Source organism: Gadus macrocephalus, chromosome 19 (assembly GCF_031168955.1).
Source record: "Gadus macrocephalus chromosome 19, ASM3116895v1".
Lineage (NCBI taxonomy): Eukaryota > Metazoa > Chordata > Actinopteri > Gadiformes > Gadidae > Gadus > Gadus macrocephalus.
The window spans coordinates 10,245,111-10,271,045 of NC_082400.1; the positions used below are offsets into that span (position 1 = coordinate 10,245,111).

Consider the following 25,935-nt stretch of genomic DNA (forward strand, 5'->3'; position numbering starts at 1 on the left):
GGCTACTCAATATTTGAGTAGTTTTTTATTACTTGATATCAGACTTGACTCTTGTTCAATGCTAAACTTCATGCCGTGTGTGATGCTCTCATTGAGGAAGCAATCCACAACATAAGTCCCTGTATTGACTTACCATAGCAGCTAAAGGGCAGCATAGTGGGGTTGCTGTATCCTGTAATGGGAGCCATCCCTCCCCAATCCTTAATGAGCTCATTCTGTATTAATTGTAATGTCAAAGTGACTTCTTAATTACTAAAAGGTAAACTAACTCGAATCATTCGATTTAAAAGCCTCCACAAGCCCAGGTTGTGGTGTTCTACCAGCAATATAGGCCTATCAATCAATCAGTCAGTTCCTTGGCTATTTTGGTATCGTAACGAAGCTATTGCAGTTTCTCATCATCACCCTATTTAATGTTATTTGTAAACAGGGCTACGGCATTGCAGTGTATCTTATTTCTTCACGGCTCTTGCTGTAACGCGGCTATTCTTAAATAGCTTTCTGGGTACATGCAGTGGACCGACGCGGGGACGGAGAGTTAGCGGTGGGCGTGGCGTGGGCGTGGTTTGGTGTGGGCGGAGACTGGGTACCATAGAGCGCTGCATGACCGTCTATTTCGGGCTTCAGCAGCACGGGAGAAATATGGCAGTGACTACTTGCACACGTTTTACAGATGAATTCCAGCTTTATGAAGAACTTGGCAAGTAAGACCTCCTTACATGTTTATTAACTCCTACTTATCCACCCGATTGTAAATCTGCGAGGTCCGGGGAATGCACATCTGCCGAATAGTGTGAAGGGAGATGGAGATGCGTCCCTTTTAAAACAGCCAGAGCAACCCCTCTTGGTCTCTCTTTTAATGGCTTTACCCCCAAAATGTTTGAACAAACTCTCCCCTTTATTCAAATCAAAATGTTGCACTTTATAGACCGCTAATTTACGCATGCTAATGTTCCGAATCGCTTGTGCGGAAAGTCCCACGGAATGCAATTGCGCTGTAGTGTCTGCTGGTGCATGGGTCGGTACAGCATCAGTTCATTCTATGATAATTACCCTCATCCGTCCAACGGCTTTTTGAGCGTGGGTGCAGAAATTACATCTTTGAAGTTATTCATCGTTTGCCTTATATATTCGCAAATGGCTATAGGCAATATGTATTTACTATGCCTCTTTCTCTGCTCCTTATATCCGGAGAGCGTGTGTAAGTGCGTGTGTATGTGTCTGTGTGTGCGCCCGCGCTTGTGTGTGTCCTTATATGCGGGGAACGTGTGTGCGTTTGTGTTCGACCACTGTAGAGGGGGAGAAGCGAGGGATACCCCCGCGCTGGCTCACTAATGAGGTGTTGGTTGAATGCCCGTGGACGGATGGATGGTGGACGTACAGAAAAATTGATGATGGACGGACGGATGGATGTTGCATGCCCAAACGGCAGAACGTGTCGAAGCAGATGTTTGGTATGTCTCTCTGGTGTTGCGTGGGAGGGAATTTGTACCCTGCTTATACAAACACTATCACCCCCCCCCCCCCCCCTCCCAAAAAATAAAATAAAAAAGAAACAATATTCATTCGACTTGATTTATTATTCATGACGATAGACGTGTTTGTGGTGGACTGTCAGGGAAAAGGGTTCTTAGCCTCGTTCGAAGAAAGCAGAAGATGTGAGCCTGTAGCCAACTAGTGGAAAAACAGGATGGCTTGGCTCGGCTGTGTCTTTGCAAATTCTATTAATTCATGTTCCCACATGTTGAACCGTGAAGCCCTCGTGATGTAAACAGAATTCTATTTGGCCCCCATGTACTTCCATAGCCGTCAAAACGTGTTTTAGGTGACAGGGCTTTGACTCAAGTATTTTTTTTATTACATAACAAACCAAAGAAAAGCTATAATTAGAACCAGTGAAACAAAATGATCTGTTATTTTTGTTTGTCTTTGATTAGTTTGGGCTGGGAAATGTCTGTAGACAGGTATGAAAATACCTGTCTACAGAGAGGTTTGGGTAAACAGGCCGACACACACACACACACACACACACACACACACACACACACACACACACACACACACACACACAAACAGACACTCCCAGCATATTAGGACACGGTCTCCCAAGGTCGGTTTTAAATGAGCAGTCTTTCAATCCTTCCCCAGAGTTCTTCAAAAGTAAAGGATTCTAGATAAACCAGCAGCAACAATGTGAACAGAATCACTTTAAAGACCTTCAAAAGGGCCAGGAAGACCTGTGCTTGTCACACAGTCCCCCTTTCTCTCTTAAGGCTAAGTTGGTGGCTTCAGTCGGGGGCTTCAGTCGGGGGCTATAGGCGCTTCGAAAGCGAGCGTGTAACACTGACTCAGCTGGCTGGGAAGGCAGCTGAACTTCTGTCTCCCGTCGTCATTCTCCTCTGTCTCCTGCCCCCCCTCGTTTCCCAGGGGAGCCTTTTCAGTGGTGCGCCGCTGTGTCAAACTCTGCTCGGGCCAAGAGTATGCAGCAAAGATCATCAACACCAAGAAGCTCTCGGCCAGAGGTGAGCATGTTATCCACGGGCGGTCCTGCTCCGAGATTGGGTTTGAAATGCATTCACGAAATATAAGAATCAATCTTTGCTGAAATGCATGATACCATGTTGAGTGCTCAATGGCTCAAATAACCAACCTGGGACAGACAAAGGGGCTGTGTTGTCCCTTCTCTGGTGTTGGATGGACATGTTTTCAGGTGCTCTGAGTGTTTGATTCCACTTGTGTTTCCTCTGACGGAGGCTAGTTGGACACTAAGGCTGGCTGAAGTGTCACAAGGGTTTTCTAAACAAGCTTAATAATGCTGCAAAGAGCCAAAGGAAATTGCCAAAATGACACCCACGAGGAGGTGTTGCTGTCAGCGCAAACCTGCTGACTTCATCCGCTTCTATTAAAGTTCCATCTGAATTCACGTCAAAGTGTATTTACTCTAGAAAAAAATGGTGTGTGTGTGTGTGTGTGTGTGTGTGTGTGTGTGTGTGTGTGTGTGTGTGTGTGTGTGTGTGTGTGTGTGTGTGTGTGTGTGTGTGTGTGTGTAACTGAGAGAGAGCCATCCCAGTTGTTTGATTTCCTCTAAACGACAGAGCCCTGGCAGGACAGTAGAGCGCTGTCCTCTTCCAACCGTCTGTCTCTGAAACACAAAGAGAGAGTCGCGGGAGAGCGTCTCTGGGGTTAACTCGGCCCAAATGGATCAGAGCATCTCTGTTCCCTCACACAAATTGTCCCTCTCTCTCTCGCTTCATAAACAAATCAACCATAAGGAAGAGGGTCATTGACCCATGACTGCCTGAATCCATACGGTGCACACGTTGAAATGTCAATGGCTACAGGGCGGTTGGTTTGGGTTTTAGTTTTGTCTATATTTGTGTTTTCTTTTTATTTTCTGGGAATATATCGATTATTTTTGGGGTTGGTTTATGTGTGGCACTTTTCTTTGTTCTTTGTCTCTCGGACTGAAAAGAGGAAATGCTGCATAAATACATAAAATGCTGTTTATAGCCAGATCCTCTTTTAGGTTACCTCAGCCAGCGTGTTGAGTTGTGGCACTAACAACCCCCCCCCCCCCCCCCCCCCCCCCCACACACACACACACACACACACACACACACACACACACACACACACACACACACACACACACACTCAATGTACTGTACAAGACGTTAGGCAGTGTTATGATGAATGTGTTGTTTACACGTTGTGTTCACCCGTCTTCCCTGGAATGTCTCCTAGACCACCAGAAACTGGACCGGGAGGCCAGGATCTGCCGGTTGCTGAAACACTCCAACATCGGTGAGTCTGAGTGCTCTTTTTTAGAATAAGCCCTTTGGGCTGCACCTCGACTGACACTGTCCCTATCCAAAATAGCATCATCCTAATTATCTCATTTCATATATTTTTGACATTTTGACTTTTTTCCGCATATCCTCTGTCGCATGCTCTAGTCATTTCTCTTCTGTGCTTTTAATCCCATCTCCCTCCTCTCTCTGTGCTGGTTTGCAGTTCGTCTTCATGACAGTATTTCGGAGGAAGGTTTCCACTACCTGCTGTTCGATCTGTGAGTTCCTTCTCTCGCCTCCTCCCTCGAGACCCTTCTGTCTTCCTTAGTTTCCTTCTTCTCTTCCCCCACTTTTCAGTCTATCAGTCTTTGCGTTTTGCTTTCTTCCCTTATCCATCCGTCCTTCTCGCTCTCTTTCTCTCCCTTCTTCTCGCTTTCTTTCTCTGTCTCTCTTTTACTTCTTATACCGGTTTCTAATGCTCTTCTCCGAATTACATAACATGCCAACCCCCTTCTTGCGGTGCGAACACACACGCTCGCACACACGCACAGACCAACACACACACACACACACACATAGTTACCGTTCCCTCGCATATTGGATTCAGTTTCCATGGCAACACAGCGGGAGAAAATCCTGCAGCAAGGGTTTCCCCTGGTGAGGACTTCCCCCACCTGCATGCGTTTGCGTGTGTATGTGTGTGTGTGTGTATGTATGTGTTCTTGCATGTGTGTGTCGTACTTGCGTCCAACTGTGTTTGTATGACTCAGTGTTTGGCTTTCTGTGTGTGTGTGTGTGTGTGGCAGTGTGATTGTGTCTTTATGTGTGTGTTTGTATGTATGTGTGTGTGTGTGTGTGTGTGCGTGTGTGTGTTTGTGACATGTGTACATGTGATTATATTTTTCTGTGTTTGTTTGCTTGTGTGTGTGTGTGTGTGTGTGTGTGTGTGTGTGTGTGACATTGTACTTGCATCTTTCTGTGTGTGTGTGTGTGTGTGTGTGTGTGTGTGTGTGTGTGTGTGTGTGTGTGTGTGGGTACATACACATACAGTATGTATGTGCAATTATATCGTTGGGTGTGTTCTGCTTGTGTGCACGTGCACACCAGCGGCCCCCACCCACTCTGGCTGCACTGGGGCTGTGCTGCAGTCCAGAGCTCGTGGGGCTCCTCAGCCATCAGAATGGAATCTCATAACGCATCGGTGGGTCTGGACGCCGTGGACATTACCTCATCCTCCAGCACACTGCGCCGCTCCTCTCAGCCCATCTGCATCTCCCCGCACGCATGTCTCTAATTGTTTGTGTGTGTGCATACTTGTGTGTGTGTGTGTGTGTGTGTGTGTGTGTGTGTGTGTGTGTGTGTGTGTGTGTGTGTGTGTGTGTGTGTGTGTGATTTTTGTTGGTGTCAGCTGTCACTGTGTGAGTGCACCAATAATACACAATGCACAATCAAATGTACAGATACATATGCGCAGGCACACACACATGCACATGCTCGCACACACTTTGAACCCCCCCCCCCCCACACACACACACACACACATATGCAGCCATTTTCTTCTTCCAAACAGGGATTTAGCTCTATCTCGCTCTCTCTCTCTCTCTCTCTCTCTCTCTCGCTCTCGCTCTCTCTTTATCACACACACACACACACACACACACACACACACACACACACACACACACACACACACACACACACACACACACACATCTCCACCTCCACCTCCCTCCCCCTCCTCAGGGTGGTGTATATGTGTGTCTCTGCAGTGTGACCGGTGGGGAGCTGTTTGAGGACATCGTGGCGAGGGAGTACTACAGTGAGGCGGACGCCAGGTAAACATGAGCTCTGTCCTCTGGATCATCGAGCATCAGGGGCCAATGATCAACCCCCCCCCATAGTGGAGAGTCCACTATGCATGCCATAGTGTTATAAGCGTTATATAAGCTGCCACAGCATTTTTCATGTGAGACGTGGCAGCGCAAAGTTTCCGATAGCCTATAGGTCACGGTGTATTTACGTTACAGGACCACAACCCCCTTGCCCTCTCTTTATGTCGGAGCATCGCCAGCGAAATAATCCCATGATGCATTCTGATGAGCAAGCGCTAAACAACGTATCTGGAGGATAGATCCTGGTGGCTCGCCTAAGCAGCTACGGACAGACAGACCGACAGACACAGGACGCATGCATCACCCGTACTGTCTTGTCGGTTCAACTCTGTGTCCTTGTATCCACGTGGTCTTCCAGTGTGTGTTCAGAATTGTGTTTCACTCTCTGTCCTTGTATCTGTGTGGTCGTTAAGACTTGTGTTTAACTCTGTGTCCTTGTATCCGAGCAGTCTTGGAGTGTGTATTTAGAAAAATGCAACAAATAATTTCGTGGGGCTTTTATGTTTGAATTCATACCTGCCCTCTTTTGCACCCCCCCCCCCCTGTCCTTAAAGACCCCATGACCTGGGGCGGGGTGTCTGTCGTATTGCTGCAATATGGGGCCTATTTGCAAGTATAATAAGGGGATCAGCGAGAGGCGGAGGAGCTCTGATATTTGAGACCTCCCAGATTTGGAAGGCGGATTTGAGGGAAGAAAACTGGCCAAAACTCCCGAAGCCACTGCGTGTTAGGCCTTGTTCTTTTTTTATACTGCAAAAAGAATCAGGCATGTCCTAATGCTATTGGTTCAAGCTTACATAGATTGAGAGGAAGCCAATTAATGAACGCATTGTTTTTATTTTTGACTAAGTATAAGTGTGATTTTCCTCATCATGGCGTCTTTAATGTGGTTTTCATTCCCCCGTCGTGTATGTGATGTTTGCACGTCCCAGAACCTTACAGCGGTATAAATCGGGACCCTTTGTGATGCGTTGATGCAATTCAGAGTAACATCCCAAATGGAGCTGAGTTGTTTTGACGTGACACTCCAAGCGGATGTGGTCTGCAATCGGTTGGAATTAACAATGATAATGCCACTTACGATTGAACACATTGAAACACGACCCGACTTGAGAAGGAATGCACTGGCTATCTTCCATCAAACCTGAACCAAGAACTTTGGCTTTTCAAAGGTCAGGCCTTTGAAAATCCCTGTCAACCTTCCATCCATAATTTCCCTATGAATATCGTTGCCTCTAACCCTCCCTCTCCCTTCTCTTTACACCCCCCCCCCCCCTGTTGTTTTGTCTCCACAGTCATTGTATCCATCAGATTCTAGACAGTGTGTGTTACACCCACCAACATGACATAGTGCACAGGGACCTCAAGGTGTGTGTGTGAGTGTGTTTGCGTGCGTGCGTGCGTGCGTGTATGTGTGTGCACGCGTGTCTCTCACACCGTCTCTACGAGGTTTTACACGACTGCTATGCTTTGGGTTTGCCTGTGCATTGAACCAAACACACCCGGCTGTGCCTGTGCTTGCGGGTCCGTTGTTCGATTTTTTCCGTACTTTTACTTTTTTTGGGATGCGCACAAAACTTTGCAACGCTGACATCTCCATGCGAACGCTGACTGCTGTTCCATACGGCTATATTTTAACCTGAGTATTATTATTATAGAGAGTGGGAGAGAGACACCAGAGGGAGTGAGGGGGAGAGAAAGATAAGAGAGGAGCGCGACAGGAGGACAGTGACAGGAAAGGAGCTATTTGTAGAGAAGGGAGAACGCTGAGAGTGTGTCTGTCAGTAATGTTCTGGATTCTTGAAATCCTGAAAGGCTGGTCTGACACCTAAAGCCCAAAAAGTAAGGAAAACACAATAACACATTACAGAGCACACTGCTCACATTGAAAGTACATGCGGTGCAAACAGCTGCATTCTGCTATGCGGGAGCTAATATCAGAGCCCCAAATTCCAAATCCCTTATTTAAACTAGGCCTACACATGCGTCTGTCTGTGCGCCTTGCGTGCGTGCGTGCCTGCGTGTGTGGGTGCGCGCGTGTTGTCACATGTGAATGGACTTATTAGACACTTCTGCTGCATTCCTTTGCATGAATCTGACGGCTCGGCAGACTATGCTCAGATTAACCCGCTCCCCCTGCTGTTTGCATGCAGTCACTGCATCCAGCAGATACTGGAAGCTGTGCTCCACTGTCACCAGATGGGGGTGGTGCATAGAGACCTCAAGGTCAGTCGTGTGTTTGGGGGCGTGTGTGTGTGTCCGTGTGTGTGTGTGTGTGTGTGTGTGTGTGTGTGTGTGTGTGTGTGTGAGTGCATTTGGCGGGTGTGTGTGTGTTCCTGTGAGTGTTTGTGAGTGTGTGAGGCGTATTGTATTGTAGTGTATTTGAATCATATCTGTTATGAATATTGTATTCGAAATTGTTTCATTTTTGCCTGATTCCAGAATCTTTATAAATCTCTGGCTGCCCAATTCAACCAAGCATGTTTGCATCTTTCTGTGCGTGTATGTGCATGCGCGCCTGTGTGCTAGTATGTGCATTGATGTGTGTGTGTGCAGTGCGCGTGCATGTGTGTGCAGGCCAGCAATATTCCCTTGAGTTTGAGCATGCATTGTGGTATCGATTTGGATAACTCGGATGTCATTTAAGTTGTTAAGTCACACAACCTTTGATGATTGCATTGGTATAACTCGATAAATAATTAAAAATATGCCCAGAACTACTTTTCCCACATGCCTCTTTTATGGCATGATTTTCAATGCCATAATAAGATGGCATTAATAAATAATGAATTGTTAATCATTATTGTCCCTGCATTGAACCCCCTGCGGTTAACAAAGACAACTGTATTGTCACTCCGAGAAATCATAACGCATCACATCTGTTAAATACCGGCCCATCTGCTGGGTTCTGTGTGCACGATGACATCATGTCCACTATTGTTACTAAGATTATCATGATGACTCTGTTAAAAATACAATGGATTGATTCAAATATTGATTCACGACGTCTTTCGCTGAATGTGCTGAAACAATTCTCGGTTGAACTAATCTGATCTGGGATGACATACCCCACTGGTGTCACCATGGGGACCTGTGAGGGGTTACCATGGTGACCTCTTTATGCCCCCCCCCCCCCCCCCCTCCTCTCACTGGTAACTCCATGAGACTAACTGATTCCTACAGCCACTCTGCACTCTGTCCAGGGGTTATTGCTTTTAGAAACTTTGTCGTACAGCACTTTACATTCTTTATTTAGCTGCTCCAATTTCGATTGTACCGAGCCTCGATTGTAAGTCGCCTTGGATAAAAAACATAGCCAAAATCTAAGTTTAAATGTAAATCCTGGACGTGAATCCCTTGGAGGAATGCGCAGTAGCTCTAGTGGAAGTCTGTGATGAACCATATGCTCTGTTGTTCCTCCACCAGTAAAGCGTTGAGTGTAAAAACCTATGCCCTGGTGGCGGTGGTGGGGGTGGGGGTGGTGGTGGTAGGGGTGGTGATGGAGGTGGTAGAGGTGGTGGTGCTGGTGGAGGTGGGACTGTTGTTTGTGCTGGTGAAGGTGATGACGGTGGTGTGTGCTTTCTCACGGCCCAGCCAGAGAACCTGTTGCTGGCCAGTAAGTGTAAGAACGCGGCGGTGAAGCTGGCCGACTTCGGCCTGGCCATCGAGGTGCAGGGGGAGCAGCAGGCCTGGTTTGGTGGGTGGACTACACGCATATGCCTGCCTGCACACACACTTACAAACGCACACACACACACACACACACACGCACACACACACACACGCATACAGATCCACAGGCAGAAACAGAGAGACAGAGATAGATACACACACGCATGCATGCACACGGGCCGGTAGACAGACAGATGGATGAACGGAGAGATAAAAAACAAACACAAACAGACACACAGAAACACACACACATACACACACCCACAGAAACAAGCCCACACGCAGAAGCAGGAAAAAAAACACAAACAGAAGCACATACTCGCACCCACAAAACACTCACACACCCACACACATAGACATAGAAAAACAAACACAAATACACACACCAACACATGTACGCACTACGCACAGGTGTTGACATAAGTGTGTCTGAGGTGTGTGTTGTTGCGGTGTGTTTCAGGGTTCGCCGGGACCCCAGGTTACCTGTCTCCAGAGGTGCTGAGGAAGGAGGCGTACGGGAAACCTGTCGACATCTGGGCCTGCGGTCAGTTCATCCCTTCTTCCCTTCACACATTCATAAATTAATCCGTTCATCTGATCAACCTTTCATCTGTTACTTTGTTAATCTAGTCCATCACTACAGCAGTGAATCACGTCATTAATTCATCGGTCATTCATCAGTTCTAGACACATTTTACTAGGGGGGCCAAGGAAGGGCCCGTGTTCAACCAGAGGTGAACAAAGAAAAGGCAACAGATTATATTTAATGAGTATAAACTTTATTTTACTTTAAAATTATCAAACATTTAATTTTGTACAAGAGTTTATAACTTCACCAGTCCATATTTTTCTGTCAAACTATCATAAATTGATGGAGCTTATGCCCTAAATCATCTGAATCATTTAACCATTTGTTTTGTACAAGCGTGCAAGAGAGGTAGGGCCATAAACAATAAAAAATAAAAAATACAGTACAGGGTACAATATACAGTGTGTCAATTTGAAAAAAAAACTCCAGGGTACAACAAAGTGCAAAGCAATGTGCCAGTTCCTCTTTATTTTATCACTGTCAGTGTGGAGAAACTGTGTTCCCAGGAGGCTGAGCTTACAGGAAGGGTTACAGCAATCTTGCACAGTCTAAAGAGCTCAAAGGAAACTTCCCTGTTCTACTGTCCTTACCTCATTCAATGATGGCTGCTATTAGAAGAAAAATTGCATAACCATCCCTCCCTACTTAACACGGGCAGATAGCCTACTACTCTTTACTCAAATGTATTTGTTATCCCAATGCAGCAGCCAAAACGGATGAAAATAAGTGTTAACATCACGACATTGTGTAGCCTAGACCTAGCAAAGATACTGACATTTGGATACTCGCTTCTGCTTCGATGAGTTTGCTGAGGGCGGGCCAGGGACATGTCTACAGGGGCACTGGCCCCCGTAGGCCCCCGTGTTGAACCGCCATTGTTCATCACTTAATCTCCTAGTGCTCCCTCCACTTTTTACTAACTCTGTTTATATGTGATGTTTCTGTGTGTGCGTGTGTGCGTGTGTGTGTGTGTGTGTGTCTATGTGAGCACGTTTGTGGATGTGTGTGCATTTGTGTGTTTGTATGTTTGTGTGTGTGGGTGAGCATGGTTGTGTGTGTGTGTGTGTGTGTGTGTGTGTGTGTGTGTAGGAGTGATCCTGTACATCCTCCTGGTGGGCTATCCTCCATTCTGGGATGAAGACCAACACAAGCTGTACCAGCAGATCAAAGCCGGGGCCTACGACGTGAGTCCTCAGACACACACACCACCGCAGGCTTCAGCCTCAAAGCGGACCTGTCAACGTCAGCCATGCTTTTATATCCAAGAGGACTGCTTCTTATGCATGTTCAAAAAAGTCTGCAAAAAAATAAATAAACAATGTAAAGCTGGTCGATGACGTCATTTGTGTGTGTGTGTGTGTGTGTGTCTGTGTATGTGTGTGTGGTTGTGTGTGGGTGTCTGTGTATGTGTGTGTGGTTGTGTGTCTGTGTGTCTGTCTGTGTGTGTGGTTGCGTGAGTGTGTTGGTGTCTGTGTGTGTGTGTGTGTGTGTGTGTCTGTGTGTGTGTCTGTGTATGTGTGTGTGGTTGTGTGTGGGTGTCTGTGTGTGGTTGTGTGTCTGTGTGTCTGTCTGTGAGTGTGTGTGTGTCTGTGTGTGTGGTTGTGTGAGTGTGTGTGTGTGGTTATGTGTGTGTGTGTGTGTGTGTGTGTGTGTGTGTGTGTGTAGTTCCCCTCCCCAGAGTGGGACACGGTGACCCCGGAGGTGAAGAATCTGATCAACCAGATGCTGACCATCAACCCGTCCAAGAGGATCACCGCTCAGGAGGCCCTGAAACACCCATGGATCTGTGTACGCATGCACACACACACACACACACACACACACACACACACACACACACACACACACACACACCATTAGACCCATGATGAGAGATACACACACTAAGACACGCATACTGAGACACCCATACTGACACACAGCCACACACACACAAACGCACACACAAATACACACACACGCATATGCACTCAAACACGCACGCGCACACACACACACACACACACACACACACACACACACACACACACACACACACACACACACGTGAATTAGAAATATATGGTGGTTATTAGGCTCCTAGGGTATGTCATCAATATATTTAGAAGCTCATTGAAGCTTGGCCTGCTCGCCTGAAAACGAGGCTGTGGCCAAAAGGAGGGTTATCGTAAATACTAAATTAAACAACAGTATTTAAAGTCAGGTCCCAGAAATGTAGTTAACTTAAGTCTCTCTCTCTCCCCTTCCCTCCCTCTCTGTGTGTCTCTCTCTCTCCCCTTCCCTCCCTCTCTGTGTGTCTCTCTCTCTCCCTTCCCTCCCTCTCTGTGTGTGTCTCTCTCTCCCCTACCTTCCCTCCCTCTCTGTGTGTCTCTCTCCCTTCCCTCCCTCTCTGTGTGTCTCTCTCTCCCTTCCCTCCCTCTCTGTGTCTCTCTCTCCCTTCCCTCCCTCTCTGTGTGTGTGTCTCTCTCCTTTCCCTCCCTCTGTGTGTGTCTCTCTCTCTCCCTTCCCTCCCTCTCTGTGTGTGTGTGTGTCTCTCTCTCTCTCCCTTCCCTTCCCTCCCTCTCTGTGTGTGTGTCTCTCTCTCTCCCTTCCCTTCCCTTCCCTCCCTCTCTGTGTGTGTCTCTCTCTCTCCCTTCCCTTCCCTCCCTCTCTGTGTGTGTCTCTCTCTCTCCCTTCCCTTCCCTCCCTCTCTGTGTGTGTCTCTCTCTCCCTTCCCTCCCTCTCTGTGTGTGTCTCTCTCTCCCTTCCCTCCCTCTCTGTGTGTGTCTCTCTCTCCCTTCCTTCCCTCTTTGTGTGTCTCTCTCTCCCTTCCCTCCCTCTCTGTGTGTGTGTCTCTCTCTCCCTTCCCTCCCTCTCTGTGTGTCTCTCTCTCTCTCCTCAGCAACGTTCCACTGTGGCCTCCATGATGCACAGACAGGAGACAGTGGAATGTCTCAAGAAGTTCAACGCCAGGAGGAAACTCAAGGTAACTAGAACACGTTCAGATTCCACTTATTTTATGTGATTGTTTTATGTTTTTGTTCTTCTGGATGTTACTGTAATAAACTACAATTCCACCTGGGATTATTGCTTTTGTTTTTTCATCAAATGTAAAAATGCAAACTGCACTTCAATCTCTCTGCTGGTTATTTCACTGTTTTTATGAAAAAAATATTAACAAATAATAATGAAAATTATTTGTTAATTATACTGTCTAACACAAGTAAAGACGGTGGCATGTCCTGACTGGTTTAGTTTGGCTGGCCTAGAATGATACAGGAGAGGTTGAACAGACCATTACATCGTTACCCTTTAGATCAGTGTGTGGAGAACTTAACTTAACTTATAAATCTAGTAAATAAATAAATGTCATTGTATATCAATTCATCATCTGAGATCTTACAAATATGTCTTCCGCAAAATGATAAAATGCCTCCTCGGTCAGGCGGTCTTCTGAGTACAGGTTTTGTGCTGCAGTGTTCTTCGTCAAGTTTTCGATTAAAAAAATTGTCAGGGTTTGCCCCAGTTTGTTCCTGCTTGTCTCCCAACTATGGGCCTTGATAAACGGTCATGTGCCCTAAAGGCTTGGTTATGGTTCCACGTTGACGCAACGCAAGAGGGTTTACAAACCTATTCTTGTTGGACCCTCCTTGCGTCCACCGCAAGGTCCGGACGTGCGCCTCCCAGAAATTGTCACCTTGCGTCGAAGCGACACAGCATCAAGGGCTGTGATTGGTCCGCTCACTAAAACCCGACAGAGTACCAAAACAGGGTTGTTTTGCGTGGTCATTGCGTTGCGTCGACGTCGAACCATAGCTGTGCCTCACCTGAACCACTGCAGAACTAGAACCCTGCACTTCCCCACTGATGTTTGTTGTCCTTCCTCATGGTTGCTCATTGTTGGTCTCGTACTTCGTCATTAATCATTTGGATGTTTTTCAGGGGGCCATTTTGACGACGATGCTGGTGTCCAGGAACTTTTCCGGTGAGTGGCTGAGGTCGTCCTATCAGGTCGCTGCAGAGTGTGTTGGGTGCTGCAGAGTGTGTTGGGTGCTGCAGACCGTGTTGGGTGCTTCAGACCGTGATGGGTGCAGCTGATGGGAGGACAGGACTCACACCGTCGTTCACACGCACACACGCACACACACACAAACGCACGCACACACGCAGAAACACATAAACACACACACAAACGCACGCACACACGCACAGAAACACATAAACACACGCACAAACGCACGCACGCACACGCACACACACACACACACACACTAGAGCTGTAGCGATGCGTCGATGACGTCGACGTCAAAAATTCGTCGACGTCAAATTTCTCCGTCGACGATTTTCGACGGAGAAATGGACGAAAGTCACAATAAAGGAAAATGTCCGCGCACGAAATCATCAAAGGTATGGAAATACTTCAAGTTAAGTCCTAAACGGAAAGGTGTTGTGATTTGCACTCTTGGCAATGTTGGAGCATCTCAAACGAGAAAGTATCTCGTGCGCATGAGAAAGTATCTCGTGCGCACGAGAAAGTATCTCATGAGCATGGGGAAACATCGTGCGCATATCACTGGCAGTGTGTGTGTGTGTGTGTGTGTGTGTGTGTGTGTGTGTGTGTGTGTGTGTGTGTGTGTGTGTGTGTGTGTGTGTGTGTGTGTGTGTGTGTGTCGTCAGCGAGTAGGTGGACGAGCGAGGAGAGCGAGCGATAGCGTGCGTGTCAGTCTAGTGAAGTCATGAACGAGTCCGGTTGTGTGTAAGAATAAAATACCCAGCCTGTCAAGAATCGGTGGCCGCTTCATTCCATCATATTCCGACCTATAAGCAGACTCACTGTCGGTCAAAGTGAAGGGTCATGCTGCCCCCGAGAGCGCATCGGACCTGGAGGGAACGTATCACCTGTGCTCTTCGGTCTGGGAGCCGACAGCAGGAAAGATGTAACTAACCATCTCGTAGTTGGAGGCGGAGCGCAAGAGAGTATGCGCACACATTTTTTTCATGTCCCTTTACGGGTTCCGTATTAAATAAAGTATATTATTAAGAAGTATTTATTTGAGATACATTATGGTTTTTATTAATCGAGCAACAGAAAAAAAAAAAAAAAAAACGTCCAATTGGTCATTAGATTAGTCGACTAATCGATAAAATAATCGCCCGATTAATCGTTTGATAAATAATCGTTTACCCCCAGCCTTAACACACACACACGCACACGCACACGCACACGCACACGCACACATACATAACACACATACCCTAACACACATACACAAATTCACACACACACACACACACACACACACACACACACACACACACACACACACACACACACACACACACACACACACACACACACACCAGTAACTGGAAGGCAATGCTTCTCAGATGTTCATGCAAACAATTTACATGTCATTTTTGTTGGATCCTCTTTTTTTCCCTTCGATGCAGTTTTTCCCACTTTCTATCAGCAGTAAGTTCAATTTGATTAAATCTGTATTTTAATGTGTACATCTCTCTCTCTCTCTCTCTCTCTCTCTCCCCCTCCCTCCCTCCCTTCCAGTGGGTCGACAGACCACAGCTCCAGCCTCGATGAGCGCCGTAGCTGGAACCACCGCAGGGATAGTGGAACAAGGTTAGACAGACAGACAGACAGACTGACAGACTGACAGACTCACAGACTGACAGACAGATAAATGGAAAGATAGATAGATAAAAAGATAGCTAGACAGATAGACGGACAGACAATTGGAAAGCCGTAGAGACAGAAAGACAGCCAGATAAACATATAGACAGACAGACAATTAGACAGACAGACCGACAGAAAGAAAGAAAGACAGACAGACAGACAGACAGACAGACAGACAGACAGACACATGCACACACACACAAGCAGCTTGTTTTTAATTTCTCTTCCCAAATCTTTCCCTAATGCTTCGGAAATGTTTGCCAAGGTAAGCTTCTCCCCCCAAGCACCCTCAACCTTTTTAGGGTCTGACCTGCTGAGATCTGAACCCACTGGGGGCCGTATAATTAAGCGGGATGTGATCTAATGTTGGGATGCAGGAGGGGGATGAGTGTGCAGATGTATGTTCAGCAAACACCAAATCAACCAGTTTGACATTACTATGCGAAAGATATGAACCAAATTACAGGATACGTACAAAAATAGGCCACAGAGTCATAGTAATTATAATAACAATTCATTGCATTTCTGAAGCACATTTCAAGAGACTCAAAGTGCGTAGTGTATGTAAAGCAGGATATAAGGTTCTTAGAGTAATTACAATTACAATTGTACAGGAAATATGCCAGACATGTAGAGGATGTGAACAGAGGCAAGGCAAGGCAACTTATTTATGTAGCACTTTTCATACACGAGGCAGACTCAAAGTGCTTCACAGAGAAAAATGTTCATATAATAAAATAATAGATGAGTAAAAGAAAATATAAGAAAAGTAATTTTATATATATATAAAATAGAGGCAAAGTTAAAAAAATTATTAAAGATCAGATCATGTATCTCTCAGAGTAGGTACAATGTATAGATACAGAATGTAATTGCATATTCAGTACATTCTAAGTATCTAACGTTATGTGTAAAGAATGATGTGTCCGGGATACAACACAGTTTGAGAAAACATTTCATGCGACAGACATTTCATCAAACTGCTGTTTATATGACCCTGAACTCATGTTCTCTGCCTTCGTCTGCCTCCTGGCAATTTTTTAAATATTTTTTTATTTTTCCGTTACATAAAGACAAATCACGCCAGACATCTTACACGTGTCTACATCCTCAAAGGATGTGTGACCGCCAATCAGGAGTAAGATAACCTGAAAGGAACCCCTGGTTGTCATGGCTACAGACCGTAATAGACCGTGACACGCAAGCGCGAACATCGCCGGGGCACAGCAGCACTTAGCAGGGATTTGGTCTTCATCATTTCATAATTTCCCGCCCGTTATACGAACCTAATCCATGGTTGGAGATTAACAAAAAACATTATGAAGCACCTCCAGGTCTAACCCACTCTCCCTATAGTCTCCTAATCCCCGAGCAGTGCTGTGTGTGGGTGTGTGGAACGCACATGAGTGAGTGAGTGAGTGAGTGTGTGTGTGTGTGCTTGTACATCTGTGCGTGTGTGTGGGGGTTTGTGCACTTGTTTGCATCTGTGTGTGTGTGTGTGTGTGTGTGTGTGTGTGTGTGTGTGTAGATTATAAATACAAAACGCAGACAGAGGTTATTTTGTACTTGATGCACTCTGCTTACCTAATGCCTCAGTGAGCTCTGAGGTGGGTGTTTTTTTTTTTTTAAATGTGTGTCTCCCTTGATTCATTTTCTCTTTTTAAATGTCCATTTTGCAGGACTGGGGGTGGTAGAGAGGGGGGTTAGTTTGAATATATTTTGAGAGGGAGGGCTTAATTCTCTCGCCGGATGTATTCCCCGGTGGAGATTTTTGAAGGGAGGAGAGAGAGAGAGAGAGAGAGAGAGAGAGAGAGAGAGAGAGAGAGAGAGAGAGAGAGAGAGAGAGAGAGAGAGAGAGAGAGAGAGAGAGAGAGAGAGAGAGAGAGAGAGAGAGAGAGAGAGAGAGAGAGAGAGAGAGAGAGAGAGAGAGAGAGAGAGAGAGACCGTCACAGTTTGTGAAGTGGTGACTAAACTACAACAGGCTTCCCCACTTAACCTTACACTAAAAGTGAAGGCTGAAACTAAGTGAGCTGTGCAGTTAGCAGCATCTCTACATGAGTGATTATGTTGCATTGGGATTGAGTGGAGGTATTCCAGCGTAGATCCAGAGCGCTTAGAGTGGGACGCTGGGACCATGACTTCTGTGACCGTGTCCTCCTGTCTGTCCGTAGCAGCCAAGAGTCTCCTGAATAAGAAGGTGGACGTCAAGGTAAGAGGCCTGCTCCCTGTATATCTCTCTCTCTCTCTCTCTCTCTCTCTCTCTCTCCCTCTCTCTCTTTTTGTTTGTCTCTCTTCCGTTTGTTTGTCTGCTTGCTGTAGTCTCTCGACCGTGTTCTTAACCGTAACCGTAAAGTAGTTCAGTCAATACAGCGGTCATCGCAAATACAACTCAAAGTTTTGGGAATGTTAAAGTGTTCCAAGTCCTAAATGGGACACCTAACATTCTGCGTTGTGCATCGCCTTCCAGTCAATTAGAATTGTTGTGGTTGCATGCTTTTTTTTTAGCGTGTATGTTTTGGACATGAATGTGTTTTACTGTGCGTTTGTGACTGTGTGTTTGTGTATAAGGGTGGCCACTATCTTTGAAACAAAATTTCTGTCATTTTGGGATCAGTTATTTGGTCACGGTCTATTATAGTTTGAAATTACTATTGTGGCATTATTCATAATTTATAATTTATATTTATCTGACCTATCCCCTTCTTATTCTAGCCTGTCACTGTGTGTTTTACTGTCTATAGAACAGAGATGTAGGTTTTATGACCGACTCCCGTTCAGCCAGGTCGCTCGCCGGGACATCCTGATCTCGGCTCCTTAAATCCTCGGCTGCTTTTCCCTCCGCTGGTCTGATGCTAATCTCAGATTATTTCTAACGAAATTATTAATCTATATTGCATAATCCTAGTCCCTCCGAAGATGGCCTGAGTCTCAACCTTGGTGTCCTCGTTTAGTGTCAATGCATGAATGTATGTCTGCCTGTCTGTCTATCTGTTTATCTGTCTGCCTGTCTTTCAGAAATATGACACACGTCTTCATGAATTCATGCTGCAGTCATCCCTGCAGCTTCAGAACGATTTATAGGATTCCATGTCTGAACGTTCCCACTCCCTGCATTGGCGTCGCCTCTTGTTTACAGAGCCGTTGTCTGGTAGTGCAGGCAGTCTTTAGAAATGTTGAGGAGGTTTTGGGAGCGAGGGCTATTTTTTACCATGTTTCGGTACCGTTGGTCGTGGATCTCCTATCCAGTCAGCATGTTTCAATGTGGCTCCACAACGGTGGACGGTCGACATGGGAGGAGAGGAGAGCTGGTGATGTGTTAAAGTAGAGACACTGTTGTGTTCTGTGCTTCAGCCTCAGAGCAACAGCGCCAGAAACAGCACGGTGACCAGCCCCAAAGGAAGCGGGACCACCGCAGCCCTGGTATACTGTGTGTGTGTGTGTGTGTGTGTGTGTGTGTGTGTGTGTGTCGTTTGTGTGTGTATTTGCTAGAAATGGAGTATGACTGTGATTCTGAACTATATGTGGCTTTTATAGTAAATATATATATATTTATTTTATATATTTCTCAATAAATAAAATGAAAGGCAGGTGAATTGCTACTCCATTTTTGAACACTGAAAGCCCCGCCGTTAAAGTCTCTGATTGGCCGGAGAACATTTGTATTCTTGAGCCAATCAGAGACCTTGAAGTTTATGTTGATTCAACTTTTTACCTAGGCGAAAGTTTAAAACACAACAAAAATGTAGTTCATAAAACACTACAAAAATTTGGTTTAGAGTAAATAAAGTTGAGAAAAAATAACAAAAGCCTAGGAAATAGAGTGAAACTTTACATTGGTTGAACTTTTACCTACGTAAAGAAGCAGGCAGCTGTCGTCTCTCTCTGTCAGGCGTCACTGTTGATTGTGACAGACAGATACAACATTGTATGACAGTCTTTACTTTAGTGTGGGCATTTGTGCAAGGAGGAGAACAGATGTGCGTGTGCGTGTGCGTGTGCGTGTGTGTGTGTGTGTGTGTGTGTGTGTGTGTGTGTGTGTGTGTGTGTGTGTGTGTGTGTGTGTGTGTGTGTGTGTGTGTGTTTTTGAGTGTGTCAAATTATTTGCTCAAATAATTTCGACCAAACTTACACTGATCCAGCCCTTCTATCTATTTTCATCTCTCTCTTTCATCTCTCTCTTTCACGTCCTCTTCATCCTCCTCCTCCTCCTTCATCCTCTCTCCAGGAGCCTCAGACCACCGTTATCCATAACCCAGTGGATAGGACCAAGGTATACCTCTCTCTCTCTCTCTCTCTCTCTCTCTCTCTGTCACTCTCTCTCTCTGCCACTCTCTCGTAATCTTTCTACATTCTCTTCATCATCTGTCGTCTCCATTCAAAATCCTCTGACTGTTGGTTAAGAACTGAAACCTCTGCTCTTCTATGTCTAACATTATGTGTGTGTGGTCAGATCCGTGGTTGTTTGTTGATTCTAAACACCTGAGTGAGAACACTGAGTGAGAACACTGAGTGAGAACACTGAGTGAGAACACTGAGTGAGAACACTGATTGAGAACTGTTGACCTCAGCCATTCAGCCCTCCTGTTAACCAACCTCACGTCATAGCAACACTATACAAATAAAGGTTGAACACACATCGTCTGATCCACGTTCCACCATTGACCTCATAAAGACACTGGGTACTGATCGAGGAACCTCATTGTTTAAACCCAGGGCGCTGGGGTAAATGTGAAGCTCGGTCAGCCAGGTGCAGGCTGAAACAGAGTCTTCTCTGTGACCACACTCTAGTCTGAATGGCTTCCTAGAGAGGCTTTGTCCAGGGTCTTCCTTTAGAGCGTCAGTCTTTGGGTATGCATGTGGTGTAAATTGGTGTATGAAGAATGTCAACATGGCTGTGCATTTTTTTATCACCATGGACACCGCGTTTATGGTGTTAAATATTTGTGAATCAAAACTTCAGAGCCATGAATTGACAAAACAAACGTGTTTCACTGCTAATTTGCATGCTTATATTCTGTTGTAAAAAATCATAATCATATTTAATAAAAAACATATTTTGTATTAATCTCCAGGGATCTTCGGACAGCAGCAGCACCACCATTGAGGATGAAGACGTGAAAGGTAGACACACCATTCGGGATCTCCTTTTTATTTTGTATCGTCTTTTGATAAAGATTACATATACCAAATAATCTGCATTCGAAACACCTAGTGTGGAATGAGGAGCAGAGAGACCATAGCCATCACAGTGGATCACCAGGGTCAGAACCTCACGAGTATGAGAATAGCGCCTGGGGGTCACACTCGCACGGCAAAACAAAGATCAGGAAGTGAGGACATCCGAAACACAGTGGGAGTAGACAGACGTAGAGGAAGTACGATGTGGATGGATGTAGAAGGTTGAGATAGAATAGACTAGGTCTGATGCTACCGCTTGGTTTGCATCTGAATGAGTGTGATTCATGTGTTAGAAAATATTCCTAAGAAGGAAAGAAGGGAACTTGTCTATACTGCCATGGGTGTTGTGCAATTCTTATTTTAATGTGTGCTTGTGTGTGTGTGTGTGTGTGTGTGTGTGTGTGCGTGCGTGCGTCTGCGTGTGCGCGTGCGTGTCTGTCGAAACACAAACTTGGATTTGTCAGTATTATTAATTTCCTTAATTAAGCATGAGTAACCATTTGGCAGCTGTTGTCTCACAATTCTTTGGACAGATCACAATTTGGTTTTAAACAGAACTGGCCAGTACCAATTTTCCATCACATATTGTATGAAAACTAATTCCATGTCAATAAATTGTGTGATACATAAAACCCAGACTCAAAGAGTTCAAACTGTCTCTCCCTGCAGCTCGTAAACAGGAGATAGTGAAGATCACCGAGCAGCTCATCGAGGCGGTGAACAACGGCGACTTCGAGGCCTACGCGTGAGTACAGCTCCCGTCCCCGCACAGACCTGCATCTGCTGTGTCCATGGCAACTGTATCCATGGCAGCTGTTTCCATGACAAAGTATCCATGACGTTTGTATCCCAAGACTACTGCACTCATGAAGATAACGTCTGGGAGAGCTGCATCCGTGTCAACAGTATCCATGACAGCTGTTTCTATGACAACTGTACCCATGACAACAGTGTCCAGGACAATTGGATATCTGACTACAGTATCCCCGAACACAGTATCCCTGACAACTGTATCCATGACAACAGTATCCCTGAGGTGGCGATACTTATCAGTCGGTCGTCATGGCAACATTTCTTTCACACCGGGAAGCACGATGTGATTTAATGTTCTAGGTGCCAGCTACATGTGACCCATTGACCCCATCTAGTAATGGTGAATAATATATGATACTAATGTATTATGTACTGTTGAACGGGTTGTCATGTCTTCATGCAGGAAGATCTGTGACCCCGGGCTGACCTCGTTTGAGCCAGAGGGACTGGGAAACCTGGTGGAAGGGATGGACTTCCACAGGTTCTACTTTGACAACCGTAAGGCCTTCCAGAGCGTGATTAGAATCACAGTCAATGAACACATTAAGAGAGCACCCTGTGCAAAGTCACATCCTGTCTCCTCTCTCCTTGCCCCTATCTCCTCTCTCCCCACCCTGTCTCCCCTCTCCTACCCTCTATCTCCTACCTCCTCGCCCCTGTCTCCTCTCTCCTATCCTCTATCTCCTCTCCTTGCCCCAATCTCCTCTGTCCTCGCCCCTGTCTCTTCTCTCCTACCCGCTATCTCCTCTCTCCTCGCCCCTGTCTCCTCTCTCCTAACCCGTCATCTCCCCTCCTCCCTCCTCTCTCCTGTCTCCTCTCTCCTCGCCCCTGTCTCCTCTCTCCTCTCCTCCAGTGCTGTCTAAAAACAGTAAGCCCATCCACACCACCATCCTGAACCCCCACGTCCACATCATCGGGGACGACGCCGCCTGCATCGCCTACATCCGCCTCACGCAGTTCGTGGATGGCCAGGGCCGCCCCCGCTCCAGCCAATCAGAAGAGACACGGGTGTGGCATCGCCGGGAGAGCCGGTGGCAGAACGTCCACTTCCACTGTTCTGGAGCCCCGGCCGCCCCCCTCCAGGGATGAGGTACACACATCGGGCCTCGACTGCTTCTGCCTGGTTTGAAAACAACGCGTCGTGTCATGACGCCGAATGAACACTGGAGGGAGATTTATAAACCAACGGTGGATGATGCATGGCAAAATAAAAAGTCAACCCATTATTTTAGAACAATAACTAGTGAACACAACTCCTTGTTATCACCAGTTATTGTTTATACTACTCTTGTGTTTGTAATAGTAACAAACTTTGAAAGCAGAGCAATTACACAGGATTTAATGTCAATCAATGTTCATCAGGATCAAACCTAAGCTAGGTTAGCGGTGGCTGCACGCAGAACCACTTGTCAATTCACCAATCAGTGGTCTGCAACATCTAGGAGGACGTTGCTTGGCTGTGCAAATTTGATTTGCTGACTCTCTCTCTCTCTCTCTCTCTCTCTCTCTCTCTCTCTCACGGACGGACGCAGACACACACAAACAAACTCTTGTGCTTACACAGCTCAACATATAGCCTATAAATAGAGTCAACCGTCCTTTAAACCAAGAGGTACTATGTAAGTCAGTTCCCTCCAACATGCTTAGAGGCTGACAGCTCTGATGGATGACTCAGCGGTCTGTACACCCCCCCCCCCCCCCCCCCCCAAAGCATCGCTGCATCACATGGCTGCGTCACATGACTGCATGAGCCTCCGGTCACATGCGGACGGCGGTGGCCCGCGGTGGCCCGTTAGCCCTACCCTTCCTCTGGGAGCCATCCCTTAATCCTCTCATGGTTTAGATTCACATAAGGATGGGAACAGTGGTGGTGCGTTTAGGGCCCCATACTGTGAGGATGCTGCATACTGCCAGAGCGGTTTGGCCTGTCTCTCTTTAAAAAAGTGAGAGTGAATGTCTTTCTTTGGTTCTTTTTTCTTTAGTTATTCACTTATTATTAATACTATTCTTTCTTTCTTTAAGTATTGTTATTCATCTTGTTTCTTTCGTTCTTTCTTTGCCTTTTCCTGCCTCCCTCCCTCTAATTCTCTCTCCCTCTGCCTTCCTCTCCCTCTCTCCCTCTCATTTTCTCTCTCTCTCTCTCTCTCTCTCTGCCGTCTCTCTTTTTCTCTCGCCCAGCCTCCAGCAGGACCACCCCTCTACCGGCCAGGACCGCTCCTGCCTCGCGATGCCCACTGACGACTCACCAGATCAGGGCCAAACATCCACACAGGGTCCCTTGAACAGACCCTTTTCATGGAGCCGCTGTCCAGAACACAAACCTTTACATGTGGGGCCACAGTGGTACACGCTCATGGCCTGACACACACACACACACACACACACACACACACACACACACACACACACACACACACACACACACACACACACACACACACACACACACACACACACACACACTCTCTTCATCTGGGCGGATCACTCCATTAACAGTGCTGTAGGTACGATTTGAGAGTTGCAAAGAGAGTACAAGAGAGACTTGGAAAATAAACAACACAAAAAAAAGAAATCCCTCTCTTCTCTCTCCGTCCCTCGTTTCTCCGCCGTTGAGAGGTGTCCACCTGTGATTGACAGGCAAGATTCCCCCAAACCAATTAGGGAGGAGATGCCCTGATTGGGCAGATAATTTCCAGGGGCGGTCTAAGATTGAGTTGGTCTCATATGGAGGCAGGTGCAGTCCACTAGAAACAGATATTTTCACAGCGCATTTCACTGGTCAGACGGATGGCTCTGGCGTTTACAAAAAATTACAATCTTCATTATAAATCACAGAAATTATCTAGGAATTCAAGCTCTTGAATCTTACCTACAACACCTTCCACTTAACTGAACCCCTCATACCAATATTAAAATGCCTGCAGTCTATGGTTGTCGTAAAACGTTGAAAACTTGTACATATTATTTAATGGTTTATTCAAACTTCCTTGATTTGGATTCAAGAGTTCCCTCTTTTCTAAGACAATGTGCATGACTCTCTGTGCCTCTGTGGATTGAACCCGTGTCCGTTTTCTGCACGATTAAGACTGACCCCGTGTCGAATCTACCTATGAATGAATACCATAATAATCCCGTGTCATGTTGATGTGTGCGCGAGCACGGCAGCGGTGTGAATATATCCTCTGTGTTGACCTCTAACCTTTAACCTTTTGATCCGATGGCTATTTGATTGAGTATCGTCGGGCCCCACCCCCCTCCGCTTTCCCCCACTGACTATAACCCATCCACCGTGACCTTTGAACCTGCTCGGTGAGAGATGAGACACACCTACCACCTATCAATCGTCTTACAGCATGCTACGCTATCGTTGTGCTACTTACTACTTGATACTTTACGTATAAAACAACCTGACAAACTTCCGTTATGAAATGACAGAGTGTCGGGTATGCACCTTATAAGATACACCGTGTAAAACCATTTCCACGTGATGACTTATGAATATCATTCACTTATAGACGGTGAACTATCTGCATGTCATGCAATCATGTTAATAATACAGTATACACTGATGAGTTGGGTGTTGTGTGTTAGGATTGGTCGATCGATTGATTTCTGACGGTGGCTGCTGGTGACTTATACACTCTGCTTCTATATTTTCTGATCTTTGTAATTGTACAAGATGTATTGTTCTCCTATGATTACGCTGTCATGGATGAGAAAGAGACGTTCATTAAACAATTGAGCTGGACCCCCCTTTCCAGGTTACAACTCATTATTAACAAACAGGGTTTGTTTCTCAATGGTGAAAAAAACGAAGGTACTTAAAAAGACTCAGCAAGTACATCCAAGGAGATATAGGAGTTAAGATTCACAGTAGCACAATGATTGAATACATTTTCAATAAATGTGGACAAATTCAGGTATTTTTCAGAGAGTAACTCATTTTTCCAGGGGAGGGAGCTAAACCCAACACACACCAAACTAAAGATGCGATTCAGAAAAAAATGAGTCCAAAGGTACAAAACTTTAGAATTGCAATAATGTGACAATATGACGCCTCATTAGTAATTGGACTAGTCCTCAAAATATTTCAAAAAATATCCATGCATATTAGCAGACAGTAAAAACCCTAGTAGGCCTACTACACAAGACATTTGTGTAGTACAAATAAACATTTGAACAATGGCCAAGATCAAATACACATTCACAACCAACGGACTGTCGTAAAATCACACATGTTTGTCTCTTTATTCTGAAAATCAGGGTTTTCGCATAAAAAAAGTACAGTTGGTCTGAACCCTTGGTGCACAGTGCGACCTGTATGTCAACTCC

At 45.9% G+C, this 25,935-nt stretch overlaps 1 protein-coding gene across 3 annotated transcripts; it reads left to right on the forward strand.

Annotated features, from left to right (window-relative positions):
• Window positions 1-11: 11 nt before the first annotated feature.
• LOC132447378 (calcium/calmodulin-dependent protein kinase type II subunit beta) lies at window positions 12-25,351 on the forward strand. Of its 3 annotated transcripts, none has more exons than XM_060038078.1 (21): window positions 12-704; window positions 2,428-2,522; window positions 3,745-3,804; window positions 4,015-4,069; window positions 5,561-5,626; window positions 6,979-7,051; window positions 9,278-9,380; window positions 9,816-9,899; window positions 11,034-11,128; window positions 11,610-11,732; window positions 12,826-12,909; window positions 13,866-13,908; window positions 15,487-15,558; window positions 17,784-17,821; window positions 18,964-19,032; window positions 19,838-19,882; window positions 20,685-20,733; window positions 21,460-21,535; window positions 22,007-22,101; window positions 22,457-22,693; window positions 23,782-25,351. In XM_060038078.1, the coding sequence occupies exons 1-20, from the start codon at window positions 604-606 to the stop codon at window positions 22,690-22,692; spliced, it is 1,662 nt and encodes a 553-aa protein (XP_059894061.1). In that variant the 5' UTR covers window positions 12-603; the 3' UTR covers window position 22,693; window positions 23,782-25,351. The 3 variants fall into 3 exon arrangements, with proteins under 3 accessions (XP_059894061.1, XP_059894060.1, XP_059894062.1); XM_060038077.1 differs by lacking the exon at window positions 6,979-7,051 and adding an exon at window positions 7,837-7,909; XM_060038079.1 differs by lacking the exon at window positions 6,979-7,051 and adding an exon at window positions 7,837-7,909 and having other exon boundaries at window positions 17,787-17,821.
• The last annotated feature ends 584 nt before the right edge of the window (window positions 25,352-25,935 follow it).